Consider the following 20,792-nt stretch of genomic DNA (forward strand, 5'->3'; position numbering starts at 1 on the left):
CCTTTAAAGTTTACCAGGTGTATACAGATATGGAAAGATTGTAAAGGACTGGTCATCATATCTGATCCCACATGCAGTTCTGACTTCCGAGGTCTGGGATATAATCAGATCGCACACACCTGCAGATCCCTCAGCGAATCAGTGGAGGCCAGGTCACGTGTTCCCCGGCGAAGAGCTTGGGGGCATTTCTTTTGATGCCAGATAAATATCATATTTCCTGCTGTTATGTGACTATAATACAACTGCCGGGAATCTTAATTGTCAAAATGTTTCTTTTTAAAAATGTCAGTTAATTAGTTAATTAACAGAACAAACAAACAAAACAAACAAACATCCCCCCCCAAAACAAACAAACAAAAAACCCCCCCAAAAAACAGAACAAAACAAACAAACAAAAACGCCCAAAACAGACAACTGTGACAATATTCCTTCTTACAATATCACAATGTAAGCTGTCACTGTTAAATCCCAAATAAAAGATAATGTGAATGAAATCTTCAGACAAACTCACCTCTCTCACTCTCTTAAGTGTTGACAAGTCACAAATACTGATATCTGCCACACAGACAGATCACCGCATGAGTTCAAGGCGCGAAGAGCCTGAGGCGGTCGTCTCATAACGACGTTGAGACGCCATTCTGACAGTTGACACAAATATTCATATCATCTCACTTCCGGGTGGGTGTTATGACGTCACGCCCGGTGCATTGTCTCCTGTGATGTGACAGGACTTAAGCATACCCCTTAAGACAGATGACTGTCAACACGGTGATATGTGGACTGCATGACACATGAGAAACTAAGAGTTGATAGTTGTCCTAATAATTTTGTAAAGACTCTTGTTTGTTTACGGTAGAGCGTTAGTCTAGTTTTACTCCGCTTTTAGAATTATTTCAGCAATATCACGGTGGAGGGCGCCAGAAAAAATTTTCACACATTGTACCATGTTGGCGTGACGACATTTCAAAGCATCTTCAAAATGTTATACCTACTTTTTGAATATTCTTTGAATGTCTTGGTCCTGTCTCGCCCGTGACGACCGACGGTAGATTTTATGTCCAGCATCCCATGCTTGCATCAAGATACAACTAACTGGATCGGGAGTTGAAATTCGCTGACTACGTTGACATGCCATGTTCGTTTCATACTTAGCCACCATCAAACACTGGTGATTTTATGCACTCTTTTTCATGTAGAGGCATGTACACTTTGAACCCAAAGCCCTACCTCTCCATCCACGGTGACCTTTTTAATCCACTATGGAGTTGTTAATCCACGGTGACCTTGTTATTCACGGTGGTCTTGTTAATCTACAGTAACCTTTTTAATCCACTACGAACTTGTTAATCCACGGTGACCTTGTTATTCACGGTGGTCTTGTTAACCTACAGTAACCTGTAACCTTTTTAATCCACTATGGACTTGTTAATCCACGGTGACCTTGCTATTCACGGTGGTCTTGTTCATCTACAGTAACCTTGTTAATCCACTGTGGACTTGTTAATCCACGGTGACCTTGCTATTCACGGTGCTCTTGTTCATCTACAGTAACCTTTTTAATCCACTATGAACTTGTTAATCCACGGTGACCTTGTTATTCATGGTGGTCTTGTTAATCTACAGTAACCTTTTTAATCCACTATGAACTTGTTAATCCATGGTGACCTTTTTATTCACGGTGGTCTTGTTAATCTACAGAAAATCCACTATGGAGTTGTTAATCCACGGTGACCTTGTTATTCACGGGGGTCTTGTTAATCCACGAATGCCTTGTGAATTCACGACAGCCGTGTTAATCTACAGTGATCTTGTCAGTCCACCGTGACCTTCTTAATCTACGGTGGTCTTGTTAATCCACAGTAACCTTGTTAATCCACGGTGGTCTTGTTAATTCAGAGTTTTAAGGTTAATCAACGGAGTCCATGGTAATCCACATTGACCGTGCTAAAGAAGTAAACACACATTAATTACCGGTGTCCAGGTGACTCCACGATGGAGATTAGATACATATGAAATGAATCCACAAATCAATGTGTTAATTCACGACGTCAATACCTCCATTCTCAACGGGGTTCAGATGAAAATTAACATGCCAGCGTTTTTGTCTCGAATGCCACGATGAGGCCAAAATGTCATTTTACTCAAATGTATATGGACATCATTTGTGGTACAGATGATGCGGTGATTGTATAGTGTCAGAGTGTTGCTCTGGATACGGGGGCATGAGCGTTGTCTTGCTGGTGATTTTTGTGACGTTCAAAATGTGGTACAAGATGGGTCTTATGACTTGGTCAGGCCATTTCTTCGTCCGGGGCCTTCATTCTGGGATATATATTTAATATATTCATAAAATCACTACATATATAGTGTCAGGAATACATGTTTAATATATTTATATAATCACTACATATGCTATGGGACAAAGAAAGGATGCCTACAATTCTTCTTATAATTAGATTTTGAAAGAACTGAGTTAAATTTGATTTTACTGCTTAGAATTATTATTTGTGAAAGGAAATATGTATATGGTTAATAGTGTATAAAAATCAACTGGTTGAAAGAAGATTGATGTAAGACTAAATCTGTAACCTCATCACCCGTTTACAATGTAACTTGTACTGTAACTGTAACTGTAACTGTAACTTATTCTGTTGCAAAGATGTCCCACAAACCCATTCCTAGTTGTGTATCGTCCGATGTCAACATTATTTGAAATGAAATTATAAATTTGTGAAAATGAAACAATTTTTAAGCATGCTTTGTCTGTTGATTTCAACTGAAAATCAAGCATTTGCCAAAATATGCGGAGAGGTCTTTCTTTTGTTTATATATTAACTGTTTTATCTTTACTCGCAAATGGCTGAGGTAAATATTAGAGTGCTTACCAACCATATATCCCGAACCCTATATTACAATAGGGTAACAGTATCTTGAAACCCTACAATGTTTGGAGTTTTATAGCTTTTATGACCCATCTATTGATTTCAAAGCCCTACACTCGACACTAATAATGGCGCAAACTATGAACCTGAACAAATGCTCCGCGACACGAAATAGTTATGTTTCCAAAACATTAATCTGTCCCGTAAACAAACAATTGACTATTTGTAAACCCTCAACATGAACACATATGTATGGGAACTGCCGGGCAAAAGAAAATATAATCAGATAATTATACAGTTCACTCTTATCATTAATATGTTCGGTAAAATTCCGACCTCTCGGTTCCTGGAGGTGTCAGGTACGCGTCACTTATTAGGGTATAAATTTATGAATTTGATTTTTTTTGAATATCAACTGTTACCTATATAAAAAATATCTAGTTCGTTTCTGTTTTTACATCCTAAAACATGTCTCCATACTTTCTTTTACCTTGCAGTCAAAATATAGCGTGGTGCGTCATCGCGCCACAGACACTACATAATTACACGCAATGACGATTACGGAAATGACCGCAACAGATTTTATTTCTTGGTCTGATGGCTTGCCACGAGTGGTGCGTCCCTGTATACACTGTACCTCCATACAGCGTGATATATGTTTTACATTATAGCAACAAACAGGAGCCGGGATGTGACTTTATCCACAAAAGTGACACCGTATGAACATTTTCCGGAAAGTGCCGAAGGCATCCGAAGAGTGACAGGTTTGTGAGTCGAAGTTAGGTCATTATATCCCCCAGGTCAATAAACAAGCTAGCTGTTCAGGTACTATAAACAGACAGCTGACTGGGGCGCAGCTCCACAAACGACGTCACAGGGAGACAACGACGACGTACCTTATCTCGCGTTGACCACAATGAACTTGAAGAAGACCAAGATATATAAACTGATAGCCACTGGAAATAAGGATGCAGTTATTAAAGCGATGTACGACTACTTGAAGAGCGGCAAGTCACCGAATACTCGGGATAGTGAGACGGGTGGTGGCCTGCTTCACCATATCGTTAGTCACGCGGAACGTTTCACAGACCCCGATGTGTGCGTTGTCTTGTACATGCTCGCATGCAAGGATGTGGATGTGGATCTTCAAGACAACGCTGGAGAAACTGCCCTGCATAAAGTCGTTAGAAAACAAGGCGCGTACAGGATCATGCAGATGTTGCTCAGGTATGTAGTTTGGCTGAAACTGTCGTGCATTTGTATAACTACGTTAGACTAAAAAACGCATATTTTCTTGAAGTCAGCAAGATGGGTGAGGGAGGGAGGTTTACTAAGACCTGCTGACTTGCATTAGTCCATTTGATGAAACTTATACAGCTGTCACACCTGTCACCTCTGACTGTAACAGGTTTTACGAAGCTTGTTGGGACTTATTGCTGCATGTACATCTGTGCATGCGCGTATGCGTGTGCCTGTGCGTGTACGTGTGTATTGGTTTAAACTTTTGCCGATTTTATTGTGCTAGCATTGAGATACGATGCGAAGTTTAACAGGAATGCAATATTCCACTCAGACACACTTTACTAAAGCTGACCGGTCTCCTCAGAGCCGAGGGCCAGGCAGGGCAGCAACAAGTAGCATCTTTTTGATGTCTTTTACTAGAGCAACGGCATCAAGGCACTGGCTTTTCTTTCTAATAGGCAAATGCTCAACCACCCCGCCAAGGAATTCGTTATGATAAGCTGGAGTTATCTTTAGAGGTGTGAAAAATATTGATCAAATATTTATTCATAAACAACACATGTATGGAAAACTGTCTTTATCTTTTTCACAATAGTACTTAGATGTCGGTCTCAGCTTGTTGCTGCCTTGAAGTCAAGCTTATGTAGTCTTATCTTCATACACGAGTATTGAGGTTACTTTGCACGATACTGTGAAATTCGTCACCGCCAAAATATGTTGTACATGGATTGTCAACCCTTAGGGTAAATCTCACACCTCAATAAAAAAACATGTATCACGTGACCTCGTCGCGATCGGGGCACCTCATGAAAATCAAGGACGTTGTCATGGAAACGTAGGCAGCAATTCAGATGGACAATAACGTGAATTTGATATTTGCTCGAAGCAAGTGCACATTTATGTCATTTTTGACACATGAAAATACATTGATAAAGGCTTGTGATTGAATAGTTGTCACCATATTCACCAAGAAAAGCTTTCAAATACCAGTCGAGATGTATTATACTTTGTTAACTAATGTGCACAAAAAAACCATCATCTTTTGTTAGTTTATTTTTATGATGTTGCTATTCTTTTAGCTAACGGATGTCTGTAAATAATCGAGTATGGATTGGAAAATCCAGTGACTGAAAGTTTTTAGATCTATGCACCCCAATCGGATGTTACGATCAACCCGATAGAGCCGGCGATAGAGCCGGCGATAGAGTCGGCGGTTGAATTAGTAGCTGATCACGATCTCCATGGGATGTTGCTGACAAATCTGACATGGAATCACCACGATGTGTGCAGCTACAAAATACACTGAAGTGCAAGAGAAAGTAGTCTTAATTAGTTTGTCATATATTTGATTTTCAGTTGAAATATTTCCAGTAAGCAATGTTGCGAAAGAGACTTAACTGTACCGACGCTGAGTCAGCACATAAAGAATCTTTCTAGAATATCATTTTGTTCCAAACTTTTGAAAATATAAGAACATATTTTATTGTAAAGTACATCACTTTCATGGTATTTATTTTAGACATCTTAAAAGTCAATACATTTGCATTTTCGCTATAGATTAAATTTTGTTGTCAAATTTGGAAGGGGTTATGTGATTCGAATCGACATGAATAAGTGACTGTGATGCGATTTAAACTTTTACAGCTGAACATTAAATTTAACTGTGTTAATTTGGACTATGTGCCCGCAGGTAAATAAGACATTACACAAGAAATCTGGATTGGTATTTTGGAGAGTCACATCTCCATTTTTTGTCTCCCTGTGAAACTGCTGTACATAGTAGTAATTCAAGATTCTATATTTCAGTATTATGGACCAAATGTACAACTGTAATAACATTTTTAATCTCCAAGCAACGTGGTTAACAGGAATTCTCTATGAGGAAAACACGTTTAAAGTACAAGATAACGGATTCAGTGGTGTTCATGTTTGTTGAGTTCAAATTTGATAACAAAATTTGCTTTCTAGATAATCTAGTGATTGATATTCTAAACAACCGTCCATGCTATCCAAGAAACAAAGATTTGCTAGGCTTTTGTCAGCGCCAGTGAGCCCAGGAACCTTCCTTAACGTTATTTCGGTTACTTACCTCTTGTATTTATGTTCGGGACTGTCTCCCGAATATGAGTATGTGTGGAGCAAACAAAGAATACTTGGTACTTCGTTATATATCGAAGCTTTTCGCAATGACTGGTGTGAGGAACACTTAAGTTACAAGACAAAACTTAAATTTTGTTTAGATTCGTTTTTTTAGACAATTATAAACATCTAGAAAGTATATGTGAGTCCATCATTAGCCCAGCTAATAACATTATTTCTTTGTGCTAGGGAAATACATGTTTGTCTACAGTTATATCATTTATATGATGCATATCATATAATTTGATTCATTTAGTCCACAGTATAGATAAAACATGTTCTATTGTCTACACGGGGAGCAAACATTGTGCTCCTGTCGTGATGAGCTTTCACAAAGTTGATAAAACTCTTGTTGACGGTCTAGTCTTTGTCAACAACCTAAATGCACATGCAGATTGTGGTTTTAACATAACCGATTCCACGCACTGATGAACTTCACAAATATGTAACCTGGAGACTTTAAAGGTTGACACTTGTTGTTACTGCATCAAAACCATCGCCTTGAATGCGTCACGTAGAGCGTGATGCACATTCTAAATATATGCCACCTTATTCATTCTTCGCCATGAAATATTCAGTCTCTAGGCAACAAACGCAGATCCCCTCTGTGCGTCCTAACCCACATGCATAAATATTTGTCAAAGAGATATTCTGCTACGAATACACCCCTTTCGCCCTTCGCTCGAGCACCTTACAACGCGAGAATCTAGTTTGGGTATTGGCACTTGCACTGGCGCTGTAGAGATATCACAACACGCGCTGACGCTACAACTACACATACCCTTAAACTGATAATCTAGTGATTGATATTCTGAACAACCATCCAGCTATCTAGGTACAAAGATTTGCTTGGTTTTAGCCAGTGAACCCAGGAACCTTCCTTAACGTTATTTCGGTTACTTACCTCTTGTATTTATATTCGTGACTAGCCCAGTTTGATCCACACTTTGTGCATTGGTCTATTGCAAAAGATACATTTTTAAAAACTTTGCATTCGCTGAAAGATAGCGCATATTTCGATATTTACAATATTTCTCTCAGTGAGATCTGAGATATACAAACGATAACGGCACCTGTGGAACTCCAGTGGTGATATATTTAGTTATTTAGCGAGTAGTTAACCTGCTACAGTGAATGCATGACTTAAATAACGAGTAGTTAACCTGCTACAGTGAAGACATTAGTTATATAGCGAGTAGTTAACCTGCTACAGTGAATACATTAGTTATATAGCGAGTAGTTAACCTGATACAGTGAATACATTATTTATATAACGAGTAGTTAACCTGCTACAGTGAATACATTACTTATATAACGAGTAGTTAACATGCTACAGTGAATACATTACTTATATAGCGAGTAGTTAACCTGCTACAGTGAATACATTACTTATATAGCGAGTAGTTAACCTGCCACAGTGAATACATTACTTATATAGCGAGTAATTAACCTGCTACAGTGAATACATTACTTATATAACGAGTAGTTAACCTGCTACAGTGAATACATTACTTATATAGCGAGTAGTCAACCTGCTAAAGTGAATACATTAGTTATATAGCGAGTAGTTAACCTGATACAGTGAAGACATTATTTATATAACGAGTAGTTAACCCGCTACAGTGAATACATTACTTATATAGCGAGTAGTTAACCTGCTACAGTGAATACATTACTTATATAGCGAGTAGTTAACCTGCTACAGTGAATACATTAGTTATATAGCGAGTAATTAACCTGCCACAGTGAATACATTACTTATATAACGAGTAGTTAACCTGCTACAGTGAATACATTATTTATATAGCGAGTAGTCAACCTGCTACAGTGAATACATTACTTATATAGCGAGTAGTTAACCTGCTAAAGTGAAGACATTAGTTATATAACGAGTAGTTAACCTGCTACAGTGAATACATTACTTATATAGCGAGTAGTTAACCTGCTACAGTGAATACATGAGTTATATAACGAGTAGTTAACCTGCTACAGTGAATACATTAGTTATATAACGAGTAGTTAACCTGCTACAGTGAAGACATTACTTATATAGCGAGTAGTTAACCTGCTAAAGTGAAGACATTAGTTATATAACGAGTAGTTAACCTGCTACAGTGAATACATTAGTTATATAACGAGTAGTTAACTTGCTACAGTGAATACATTACTTATATAGCGAGTAGTTAACCTGCTACAGTGAATACATTATTTAAATAACGAGTAGTTAACCTGCTACAGCGAATACATGAGTTATATAACGAGTAGTTAACCTGCTACAATGAATACATTACTTATATAGCGAGTAGTTAACCTGCTAAAGTGAAGACATTAGTTATATAACGAGTAGTTAACCTTCTACAGTGAATACATGACTTATATAACGAGTAGTTAACCTGCTAAAGTGAAGACATTAGTTATATAACGAGTAGTTAACCTGCTACAGTGAATACATGACTTATATAACGAGTAGTTAACCTGCTACAGTGAATACATGACTTATATAGCGAGTAGTTAACCTGCTACAGTGAATACATGACTTATATAACGAGTAGTTAACCTGCTACAGTGAATACATTACTTATATAACGAGTAGTTAACCTGCTACAGTGAATACATTAGTTATATAGCGAGTAGTTAACCTGCTACAGCGAATACATGAGTTATATAACGAGTGGTTAACCTGCTACAGTGAACACATTAGTTATATAGCGAGTAGTTAACCTGCTACAGTGAAGACATTACTTATATAGCGAGTAGTTAACCTGCTACAGTGAATACATTAGTTATATAGCGAGTAATTAACCTGCTACAGTGAAGACATTAGTTATATAGCGAGTAGTTAATCTGCTACAGTGAAGAAATTATTTATATAAGGAGTAGTTAACCTGCTACAGTGGAGACTGTACTTATTTTGTACGTTGCGTATGTGCTCTGAATTATAAGAACATTTTGTTTGACATTTAATGGTGATCTTACGCCACACAATTCTCTACCCCCTGTAAAAACAAGCCATGGTGTCTGTATAAACAGAGCGTTACAAATACAGGCAATTCTGCATGTAGTCGTGTGTATTCCAACGAATGTTATCATATAAACATTTGTAATGAGAAACATTGGGAACTTTTCACGTTGTAATATATGCGGATAAACTATTCTTTCTCCTGTCGTAACGCCCGTTCTTGGTTGATAAACCATAGTCCGTAGTTTGACTGCGAGTTAAAGGAACTTTACGCTGGAAATGCAGGATCGGAAACAAACGTATACATGCGCCAGTTTCATATATATCACTGATAGATATATCATGCACAGTGGACAAATGTATGAACACCTATGTTCCCTTAAAGTATTGACATATTATCGTGCACAGTGGCCTGACATCTTTTAATGCTAGAAAATCAATTTCGCCCTTTGTTAGTTTTGTATAGTCTGCCACATACCCCGAAGATTATCATATATTGATAAAAAGGAGTCTTACTTAAGTCTTGAAAGATTTAGTTCTTTGACCCATTTGGATTAGTTTTGTAGAAAACAATCTTAGCATTTATTTTTAAGATAACATCATTATGGGACTAAATTTCTGTGTTAGTGTTGTAAGATTCTGGGAATAATTCGGTATAATTCAGTGGAAGATGAAACTAATATTTTGGGATTAAGCTCATCAAGCTCCACGAGCAAAGTTCGCTCGCCAGATGACAAATCTTAGTGGTCACGTTTTAAACATGACTGCGTTGCTCCCTTTCCTTATTGAATTATCGCAAACGGACACGCACACGCACACGCACTTCGGCCATAATAAAGATGAAAAAACCCGAAAACTACCCAAGTGAACACAATTCGTAACGAAATAATTTATGAAATAACGAACTGCACATGCTTTATTACGTCAGGAAATGCTCTGTAAATATGTTTCAAAGTGTCAAGGCCGAAGTAGTTTTGTTTTGAAAGCCCGAGTCTCATTTACAAAAATAACAATTCAAATATCTGGGCGCAGGGACACAAAATGATCTCACCGTCAAACAATTGTAACTTCCATATTTTACTCTGTAACTGTAACTGTAACTCTGTAACCATGTAACTTTCGATAATGACAGACGGAGACGACCTTATGGAACGGGTAGCACGGGTGCGGTGATACACAACACCCTTAGCGTTAAGACTGGTGTACGAGAGTCTATATTAAGAGTTACGGTCACCTTTGGGATAAAATCGCTTTGAGCAACAACAAACTCGAGTTCGTCTTTATTTATTTTACCCTATGGTTCAGCCTGCCACCTGGGCTATATACGCTCCAGGTTCGTGAACACCCGGTGTCATAACGACATGACAGTGATTCAATAACTGATACTTATCCAGACACTTCTCAGTATAGTCCCAGGCCAAATGCTAGAAAAGTCCCTATCTTTTAGGATCTCTCAGCAGCAGTAGACGTGTTATTCAGTAATTAGTATGACACCTCCCACCCTCCAAAAATTCTTGTTGATGTGGAACTAGCTACAAGAGGTATCAGGTTTCTAAAAACTAACTGGGTTCAGTCCACCGTTGAAACAGTATCCACACGTTCATAAACAAACTGCTTGAGAATTGATCACATTGTCTAATGGGTGGTGACAATCACTGGTGTTCAACATGGTCAAGATATGCAGTATGGGTGGTTAAGGCTGGGTGTATCATATTACCTGATTTTGATGCTATCTCTACATTCGGTCTAGAGGTAAGTGTTAGTTTCGTGAAATGCTTACAGGAAAGCTTTCAATATAACCACAATTTCCTTCTATGTATTACATAAACGGGCAGTTACACAGAATATCAATACCTCATTGATTAAGTCATGGGAAATCACATCCTGTAGTGAGGTTCCGTCAGTGGTGTGTGGCTTGATAATATTGTTTAAACATATATAGGTTACAACATCGCCACAGCAACTTACTCAGTAGCCACTTGCAGCCACGGTGTCAACTCCGTCGACGGTGAAGTCATATCGGTATAGATGGTGTGCACGACAGTGGATAATTATTTCAAAAAGAAGCTAAACGTTTTATCAAAGTTGCTATTGTGAAACATGAACCCAGTTGACTCCACGTTCTATCGCCTTATGCAGCGGGGTAGAAAGAAAGGGGTCAGCGATCATGCGGCTCAGTGTAAAAACTGTCAACTTTGCTTTTTCAAGGGAGCAGTTGAAAACCCCTCAACATAATGCATGTTCACCCAGTATTCGTAAGCGACGTTCCAAAATGAATGTTATTTGTCTGTTTGCTCATCTTATGACTTTAGGACAGAGGTAACGTAGTATACGATAAATACTGTCACCTGTCCTGGACGCTGAATGTTAAAGTTACCCGAGAGGTTTGTGGTAGTTGTGAATCTGGCTGGAGCATATCGAGAACAAAGAGTCACTTGTGCAGGGAGGGTGTAGCTTGTTGGAACAAACAGCCTTTGTTAAAGAAGACTCAAATACCTTTCGGCGACCTCATCTGCCTGCAGCGAGGAAGACAAACACTGGAAGATATGATCATTCATCATCAAATGTAAGAAAAGGTCTTTGTTAAGTGGAACATATGCATGTTGGCAAGCAAGCTTCAAAATATGATGAATTGTGATGAATTGAAGACGGGACATGAATGAGGGGACGAATTGTGTAAATACTAATCAACCTAATCGTATCTGCAACTAGGTTTTGTAATATGACATGCGTTGGTTCGAATACTGCAATTTGAAAATATAAGCATTTTTAAAAGAAATTGTACCATATTTAATTTATAAATTCATTTCATTTTCATACCATGTACATACTGAAAGGCGGTCCTTTTGACTTCACCCCATCACCATCCCTTGTACATATTGGAAGCTCGGAAGTCCTTTCAACATCAGTTTGAAGATCCGGGGTAGAAAAGATCTTCAGCAACCCATGCTTGCCACAAAAGGCGACTATGCATGTCGTAAGACGCGACTAAGGGGATCTAGTGGTCAGACTCGCTGACTTGGTTGACACATGTCATCGGTTCCCAATTGCGCAAGTCGATGCTGATGCTGTTGATCATTGCATTGTCTGGTCCAGACTGGATTATTTACAGACCGCCGCCAAATAGCTAGAATATAGCTAAGTGCTGCGTAAAACTAAATCCACTCTCTCAAAGTCAGTTTCTTTTCATGAAAGAGTTGGCATTAGGGTCATACTTTCCTCGGGATTCCCGCAAGGAATCAAGTTGACAGATAGAGGTCATGGATTGTACAAAATACCTGTGATAACTATATTAAACCGATTTAGCTTTTGGATCTTTGGGGCGGAGGGATAACCTTGTGGTTAAGACGTTCACTCGTCACGCGGAAGACCCGGTTTCGATTCCCCACGTGGGTACAATATGTGAAACCCATTTTCTAGTTTTCCCCGCCGTGATATTGCTGGAATGTTGCTAATAGCGGCGTAAAGCTAAACTCACTCACTCACTCATTATAGGATCTTTCATAGTAGTATCGAAATTATAGCAATGAGCTGAATGTCTCTCCCAAGGCCATGCTTTAAATGAAAACTCAAAATATCTTTAATACCTCTAACAAAGTAATGTAGTTTTACAGAGATCTCTGATCAGAAACAGCTACTGTTGTTTAAAATACATACATGTATGTCCTGTGATCTCGTTCGTGTGATAACGCAAGGGTGTATTGTTTTGTGTCGTTCAAGACGCACCTTTTCCCCTTGAACAGCAACAAAGCCTACGTATTTCCTCTTTAAACAATGATTCTTTATATGAAACACAAATTGATATGCTAATGTTTGGGGGTGGGGGGTGGTGGTGGTGGTGCAATCTTATTTATCCACTGTATTATATATAAGTTTTATAATTTCCGTAAGATTGACCGTGTGTCACCCGAAGTTAAGCCTTGGTTGATATTAACTCTGTTGTATTCATGCGTGTCTTGGGGCGCGGCAGTATATCCTGTTATATCAAGACACAGTGTACGGCGACACAATGAAGAGATGGCCTTAGATAGGAAGGGAGGACCTTAGGAGACAGGCATTTTACAAGACATTTAACTCACTGTTTAAAATTTCCTGTTTATTTGTTGTGGTGTCTGCCTGCTGGGTCCCAATACAGCACGTTATTGTTAAGTTGCATGTATGTCTCAGCTAGACAAGTATCATTCATGGCTTGGAAATATACAATAGACATTTTGTCAATCTGGATTTTGAACTACTTGTAAAGACGCAGTTTCACACATAGAACACTTGTCTGGCCGACCTGGTGATTGCGGAATGAGTGAGTGATTGATTGAGTGTGTGTGTGGAGGTGTGTGTGTTTGGGGGGGGGGGGGGGGGGGGGCGAGTGAGAGGGTTTTAGTGAGTGAGTGAATGAGTGAGTAAGTTGTTGTCGTTGTTTCTGGTTGGTGGGGGGGGGGGGGGGGGTTGGGGTTGGGGGGTTGTGGTGAGTGAGTGATCCTGGCATATTTTAATAACGATTCGGACACGCTTCTTCGGAGTCAGGCCCCAAAGCATGGCCATTAGCCTAACCCTACCACCCCGCGTCAAGACGTGCCATTGATGAAGTAAATGAGCATGACACCATTTCGGTTGTATCACGGCGTGTAAGGAAATCCCAAACTGCTGCAGACTGAAAACCTGTCGTCAATGTGAACCCAGCAAATCGGACAGTGGTATTTATAAGGCGCACGATTTTACACACATCTTAGTGCCTTAGATCACTGGGAAACCAGTAATCCTCATCACGTATCATGGTAGCCCTTCTACTTAAATCTTTCCACCTAAAGCTTTCTACTCACACCTTTCTCCCTTAACCCTTCTACTCATATATTTCTCCTTTCAATCACAATCTTTGAACTTACACCTTCCTACCTGAAGCTTTCTAGCTAAACTTTTATACCCAAACCCTTTTGCCTAAACATTTCTGTCAAAACTTTTGATTTTAAACCTTTCTGTCTGAAGCTTTCTAGCTAAACCTTTCTACCCAAACCTTTTTGTCTAAACATGTCTGTCAAAACTTTTGAACTTGAACCTTTCCACCCGAAGCTTTCTAGCTAAACCTTTCTACCCAAACCTTTTTGTCTAAACATTTCTGTCAAAACTTTTGAACTTGAACCTTTCCACCCGGATCTTTCTAGCTAAACCTTTCCACCCAAACCTTTTTGTCTAAACATTTCTGTCAAAACTTTCGGACTTGAACCTTCCCACCCGAAGCTTTCTAGCTAAACCTTTCTACCCAAACCTTTTTGTCTAAACATTTCTGTAAAAAACTTTCGAACTTGAACCTTTCTACGCGAAGCTTTTTAGCTAAACCTTTCCACCCAAACCTATCCCCATAAAACGTTCTACACGAACGTTACAACCCAAATCGTTCAGTACTATCTGGACCAGAGTTAAAATATGTTTCCAGTTTCCTACATTTCATAAAGCCACCATAGCGCTATGGTTCGGACAACCTGATATAGTTGATACAATGCCAACGTCGGTCTCCATACTGTACATGTGGTTGCTTTACATAAGAAATGGCGTCCTTGTTCGGAGCGTTAGTATCAAAGCGTTGTCCGTTTTACCTAGGCTCATTCACGCTGGTCACTTGGTGCCATGTGTCAGCTAGCACATTCATGATGGTGCATGGCACGTGATGCATGATGTACTGATCTTTAACATTTCTCACATGGAGGTATCGAGTCTCAAACAGAGGATTTACTCCTCAATGACGAGCACGTATTAGTTTCATAAAAGTCTTAGATGTACCGTTAACTTATATTTGTCCTTTTGAAAATCCACAGATGTAGCACACAAATTAGACCACGTCCTTTTGTAAGTTTTAGGTTTAAAGTAAGTATGGAACAATGGAATAATTACAAAGACATGTCCCGGAAAGGGATCATGGAGTATATCCGGAGTATAGACTGTGCAGATCCGAAAATTCTTCTATAAACAATAATGAACATTTATGCCATTTCTCATCAATACGTGCACTTCAAGAATATCTTCACGGGTTGCTCATGCAATGATAAACATACAAAAGCAGGTGCACAAGACCCCGAAATCAGCAACAACATTGAGTACCAAAATGCCGCACAAATCCCGCCCATTAAGCCATTATCAGCCAGTTAGAAGGCTTCAGTTTCGTTGTGGGGATGGCCTAAAATACGGCTTTACAAGCCAATTACATTTCACGGGATCACGGAATATATTTGTTATAGGATTTCACTGCTTTTGATTTGAGCAGTCCCGCTAATTATGTATGCTAAGTCCTGATTTTGGCTTCTGTCGGCGACAAAGGCAGCAGTCTGAAACTGACGTTAATCTCCAGTTCATGATGATTATGATGATGATGATGATGATGATGATGATGGTGGTGGTGGTGTAGCTTCCTGTCTTGTTGTTTATTTAAGAACATTCCAATCTTGTCTCCACGAAGTTCTCGAAATACCGGATGACCAAAAATTAAATCGAAGTAAGGTAGATGAGGAAATCTTTTTTAGTTTATCCTTTGTGTGCTTCGTACATCCTGTTCGTCTGTTTATAACAGTGTACGATTGTTTGTATTCTTATGAATCATCCACCCACGTTATTGCTAATTGGAGAATGCACTCCGGGACCTGGCACCTAGATCTTGACGCATCTGTGTCTCTGTCTGAATATGATTCATATCGTCAGTTCAAGAAAAACGTTTACACAAAAATGAGTTTGAGGTACACAAAGACTGCGGTGCGATTCTTGCTTAAATGATGCTTGAGACAACACTCAAGGCATTGGTGAGTGAATTTAGTTTCACGCTGCACACCAGTATTCCAGCTATATGGGGGTTGTTTGTAAATAATCGAATCTAGTCTGGACCAGACAATCCAGTGGTCACCAGCTTGAGAGTCGATCTACGCAGCTGGGATACGATGACATGTGTCAACCAAGTCAACGAGCCTGACCACCTGACCAGCCTGATCCCGTTAGTCGCCTCTTACGACTAGCATGGATTACTGAAGATCAGTTCTTACCCGGATCCTCATGAATCTCACGGCCATGATACAGCTTACCAGATCGTAGACAGCGTTACTGTGAAGGGTTCTGCCCCTTCTTTTGGCAAGTAGCCAGAAAAGACTGCGAACAGTTTGGATCCATCCACAGGCAAACTCTAGCGCAAATGGGGTTGTGCAGCATAGCGAAAATGATCAGTCTTCATATATGCGAGCGAAGCGAGCAAAGGTTGGCAACGTACTTTCCTCGCTTCTGGCATAATGGGCGAATGAAGCAGGGGAGGTAACTGTAAGTATTCCATATGGAATAACACCCTCCTGTTCCTTCACTCCGTTGAACCGGAAGCTGGAAGGGGAAATGGAGGCGAAGAACGGTCTGATCAACCACGAGTAGCGCTTAAAATGTTAATCCATCTCACTATGCTGCCTATTAGCAGGAGCATAGTCCTCAGTTCAGAGTGAGTGAATGTAGTTTTACGCCACTTCTGGAGCAATATCACGGCTGGGTACACCAGAAATAGGCTTCAGATATTGTAACCGCTTTAACCACTAGGATATCTCACTGACCCCATTTCCTTGTGCGTTATTGAGACGAGCAACAGCTCATGGCACGTGAAACAAATGTTTCCTCTTAAAATTGAGCTTCTTTTATCTGGCTCACTGACACAATGCAGCAATGTATCAATGAAACACCCCAATGCCGCTTAACACTCATGGCTGTGTACTTAACCTTAGGTCATTGCCAGCAGCTGTTATAATATTAGGTTTTCACTTCAGTCAGTCTGACCCACCCAGTCAGTCTAACCCACTCCCCGTATCCTCATTGTGCAGGCACCCCTCTGTGTGTGTTTGCCAATGGTAGATATGCTTTAAATGTTGCCATAACGCAGCCTGGTTCGCTGGGTCTGTTGTTACGTAGCGCATGCGCAACAGACCCAGTGAACCAGGCTAGCCAAAACGATGCCCATTGACTTTGTGGGAGATACCTATCACTTCACAGGCCACTGCCATGTCAAGGTTACAAGAGTAACCTCCCTTTAATCATGATGTTATCGTGTAATTTGAAACTGTGTTTTGTTGGTTTGTTACCATATTGTCAAGGTGAAGGTTGTTTCCTGAATGAGGCCATGGTAGATTGTAGATATCTGTACAATCCAGACAAAGGACATAAACCGCTGTCTCCCCATTGTGTTATTCAATAGGGAAAATAGGACTGTTGCTTTTTCATGGAGATATGTTTATTTTTGAATGAGAGAGTTTACGCTTTACGTCGGTTTTAGCAATATTCCAGCATGTTCCCAGCTGGGGATAGAAGAAATGGGCTTAACACATCGTATCCATGTGGAGAATCGAACCCGGGTGTTCGACATGACGAGCGAACGCTTTAACCACTGGGTCCCACCGCCCCCACCGTAAGACGATCATTGCTATGTTTCGGTTTGTAAGAGAAGGGCTGCTTTTCATGAAGAAGTGAAAAACACTGTAGTCGATCTCACATTATTGTATGTGTGGTGTGATACAAAGGCAACATGTCAACGCTAGAGATCGTTATCTCCTGGCTGTAGGTTTATACAGTGACACGATCATCAGACAATAACGAGGAACACCTTCAAGAGTTTGTGTTGCTTCTGTTCGTTTCTTTGGTAACACACGGAGACTTACGAGATCCTACCACCCAACAAATTTAGTGAAACATGTACAATAATATTAATGAAGCATGTTTCGTGTTAATGTTATCATTAACCATACGGAAATCTGTATCTCTTGGAACGCCAAACAATAATTATTCAGTTTTCCACTTCGGACCTATTTTGCGGGTCACCATAGGCGGACCCAGAGGAGGATGGGGAAAAGGGGTCTCCAACCACCCCAGCCCCCTCCTTCTCCTGAAAGTGTATTAAATGACCACTGAAAAAGTCGCGACAACGAGTGAAAATAATGTGTGCAATTCTCCGTCTCAATAATGTGCAAGATGGACTTTAAATGGAGAAGAATTCAAAGTGGCAATACACCGCCACGCTTTCACTTCTCATAAACTTAAAATGGCCAGTTACTGGTTTCACATTTGTCAAAGGCACCACAATGGCCTTGCGTTCCTTAGCATTGATGCCAAAATCCGTGTATGACGGATTCGATTTCAGGTGAGGCTACAATATCTAAAACCTCACTCACTCACTCACTCACTCACTCACTCACTCACTCACTCACACGGGAGGCCGGGCAAGGACTGCCACTAACAATGTGTATTGTCATATATCGTGATATCTCATTCCACGAGATCCTGTTTGAATTCAGTCTTGCACCCAGCACCACTAATATCAAGTTACAATGAGCTGCCTCTGACTGCAGCTATACAGCTGACTGAAATCAGAGAGAATGCGTTAGAGACGGGGACACGGGCGTCCCACATTTCATTTCGTAACCCCAGTGGAAAGTTTTGCAGTTGTCTTTACAAACAGTCTGAAAACTCGTTTAAGTCTTTGCTGAAGGGGAGGTGGATAGTTAGGTGGTTAATCCGTTACTTCGTCATACCGGAAACTCGGGTTCAATGTCCCATATGGTCACAATGGTTCAGTCGTATTTCTGATGTCCGCCGTCGTGAAATATTTACAATGGCGGTGCAAATTGCAAAACAAACTTTGTGAAAAAGAAATCCGACACATCCTCACGACTGAGCTAGAGGATCGTCATGAGCGACACAGGGAAGGGTTTTGTGTGTGAGTTGAGGTGTTATATTAATGTTTTTGAAATCAGTCCATTATTTTCTTATTTACAGGTACATGGCTTCTAAGCTATTCATGGCTTCTAAACCATTCATGGCTTCTAAGCTATTCATGGCTTCTAAACCATTCATGGCTTCTAAGCTATTCACGGCTTCTAAACTGTTCATGGCTTTAAGCTATTCATGGCTTTGATCAAATGTTACTTTACGTTGCGGTCAGGAATATTTCTTTTGAACTTGAACAGAGTTTGATGCATTTTCAAATATGTTGTCATAATAACTTTTGCGTCTGAAGCATTAAGCATTAAAATACACGCTAGCTATTCGAAACGTCGGTAGCCCTACGAACCTCTTAAGCCCATTCTTAACGCATTGGATACGATCAAAGTTAAGAATTCTTTGGGCTACGAGCGTTTCGAGAATAAGGACCCTGAATACCAAGTAGGAAAGCATGTACACAAGTGTATGACGTATCTACAAAGATTCAAACACCAAGAAGTCATTGCCTTTTACGGTATCATCGTAGTTCGCTGGGAGCATTTTAGTCTGTATCACAGTCCCTGAATTACTTTGTTTTTCCTATGGTCTAGCTCTCTCTGCAGTGCTAAAGCCCTAAATGAAGCAAGTCTAGATTTCCTCAGTTTCAGGAATCTCCCATCTCGCTGGGGCACGTTTTTCAAATTAAATTTATTTCTTACGATCAAAATTATATATACTGAACAGCAAAAGAAACGCCACACTGGTTGTGAAATAGATCAAATAAACACGAACGCTTACTTATATGAGATTTCATTTTTCGAAACTTGCGTTTGTTTTGCTGTTCAGCATATATTCAGACACTAAGCATTAGTCTGTGAACTCTCAGATGCAGTTAAAATTCAAGTAAGGAGTTACACGGAAAAAAACCCCGTGAGTATGTTATTACACAACACAATCTGGTGACAGTCACAACCCTCATTCCAGTGTTGTTCAGTATCAAACGGAATGCCCATGCACCTTACAGCCGGATGTCATGACGGACTGGATGTCCAGGGTTCTCTTGGTATGCGGTTTATAGGGGGTTACGCCACAAACAAACTCTTTATTGCTTCTCAAGTGTTGTCATGGTAAAGAAATCAGTCGTGGAAGTGAATTTAGAAGGCCTGTAAATATATAAAGAATGACAAATCAGATTTAATGAATACGTAAATACAAAGGATCTTGGGAACAAACGCGTCAGGCCTTCCTCGTTACATTGCATGACTTGCAGCTTGTGAAACGCGAGATAAGATCACGTGATCCTGGTGAAGATTCATTTCACGTCTTGACAAATAAAAGTTGAAGAGTTCTTCAGGCACAATCCTGATTAGAAATTTGAAATTATCTAGGAATAGTCACTGAAATTATACTAACCCTCGTGCTATTTATTCAGCATTTAAAATATATCCGATTCATGTAAATAAAATAGACGTCGGGGCATATAAACGGTACTGTTTGATGGTGTCCAAAACTGAAACACACTGGACACAGTTGTTTGATGATGATTATGATGATTATGATAATAATGATAATGTTTTTTTATATAGGTGTCGTTAAATTGATTACACCATATCGGAATTTCACAACAAATCAGTTTAGTCACATTTGATAACGTTTGCAATGTTTTTGACTGCCAGTTTAGCCCCTTGTCCCTATTGGGGCGGTGGGGTAGCCTAGTGGTTAAAACGTTCATGGTTCGATTCCCTACATGGGTACAATGTGTGTAGCCCATTTATTACAAGGTAGGTACAAAGTGTTACGCTATTAATCAAACAGACAGACCATAATTACACGCACACATTTTTTCTAAGAATCACACGTTACCCATTATG

The 20,792-nt window shown here is 39.8% G+C and overlaps 1 protein-coding gene across 1 annotated transcript in view; it reads left to right on the forward strand.

Annotated features, from left to right (window-relative positions):
• The first annotated feature begins 3,401 nt into the window (after positions 1–3,401).
• LOC137278310 (uncharacterized) overlaps positions 3,402–20,792 on the forward strand; it is a 28,438-nt gene continuing 11,047 nt past the window's right edge. Inside the window, exon 1 of the mRNA XM_067810573.1 lies at positions 3,402–4,109. Coding sequence (XP_067666674.1) covers positions 3,799–4,109 — 311 coding nt within the window. The 5' untranslated portion in view covers positions 3,402–3,798. The remainder of the gene's footprint in view (positions 4,110–20,792) is intronic.

This window comes from Haliotis asinina, chromosome 3, assembly GCF_037392515.1.
Source record: "Haliotis asinina isolate JCU_RB_2024 chromosome 3, JCU_Hal_asi_v2, whole genome shotgun sequence".
NCBI classification, from domain to species: Eukaryota; Metazoa; Mollusca; class Gastropoda; order Lepetellida; family Haliotidae; genus Haliotis; species Haliotis asinina.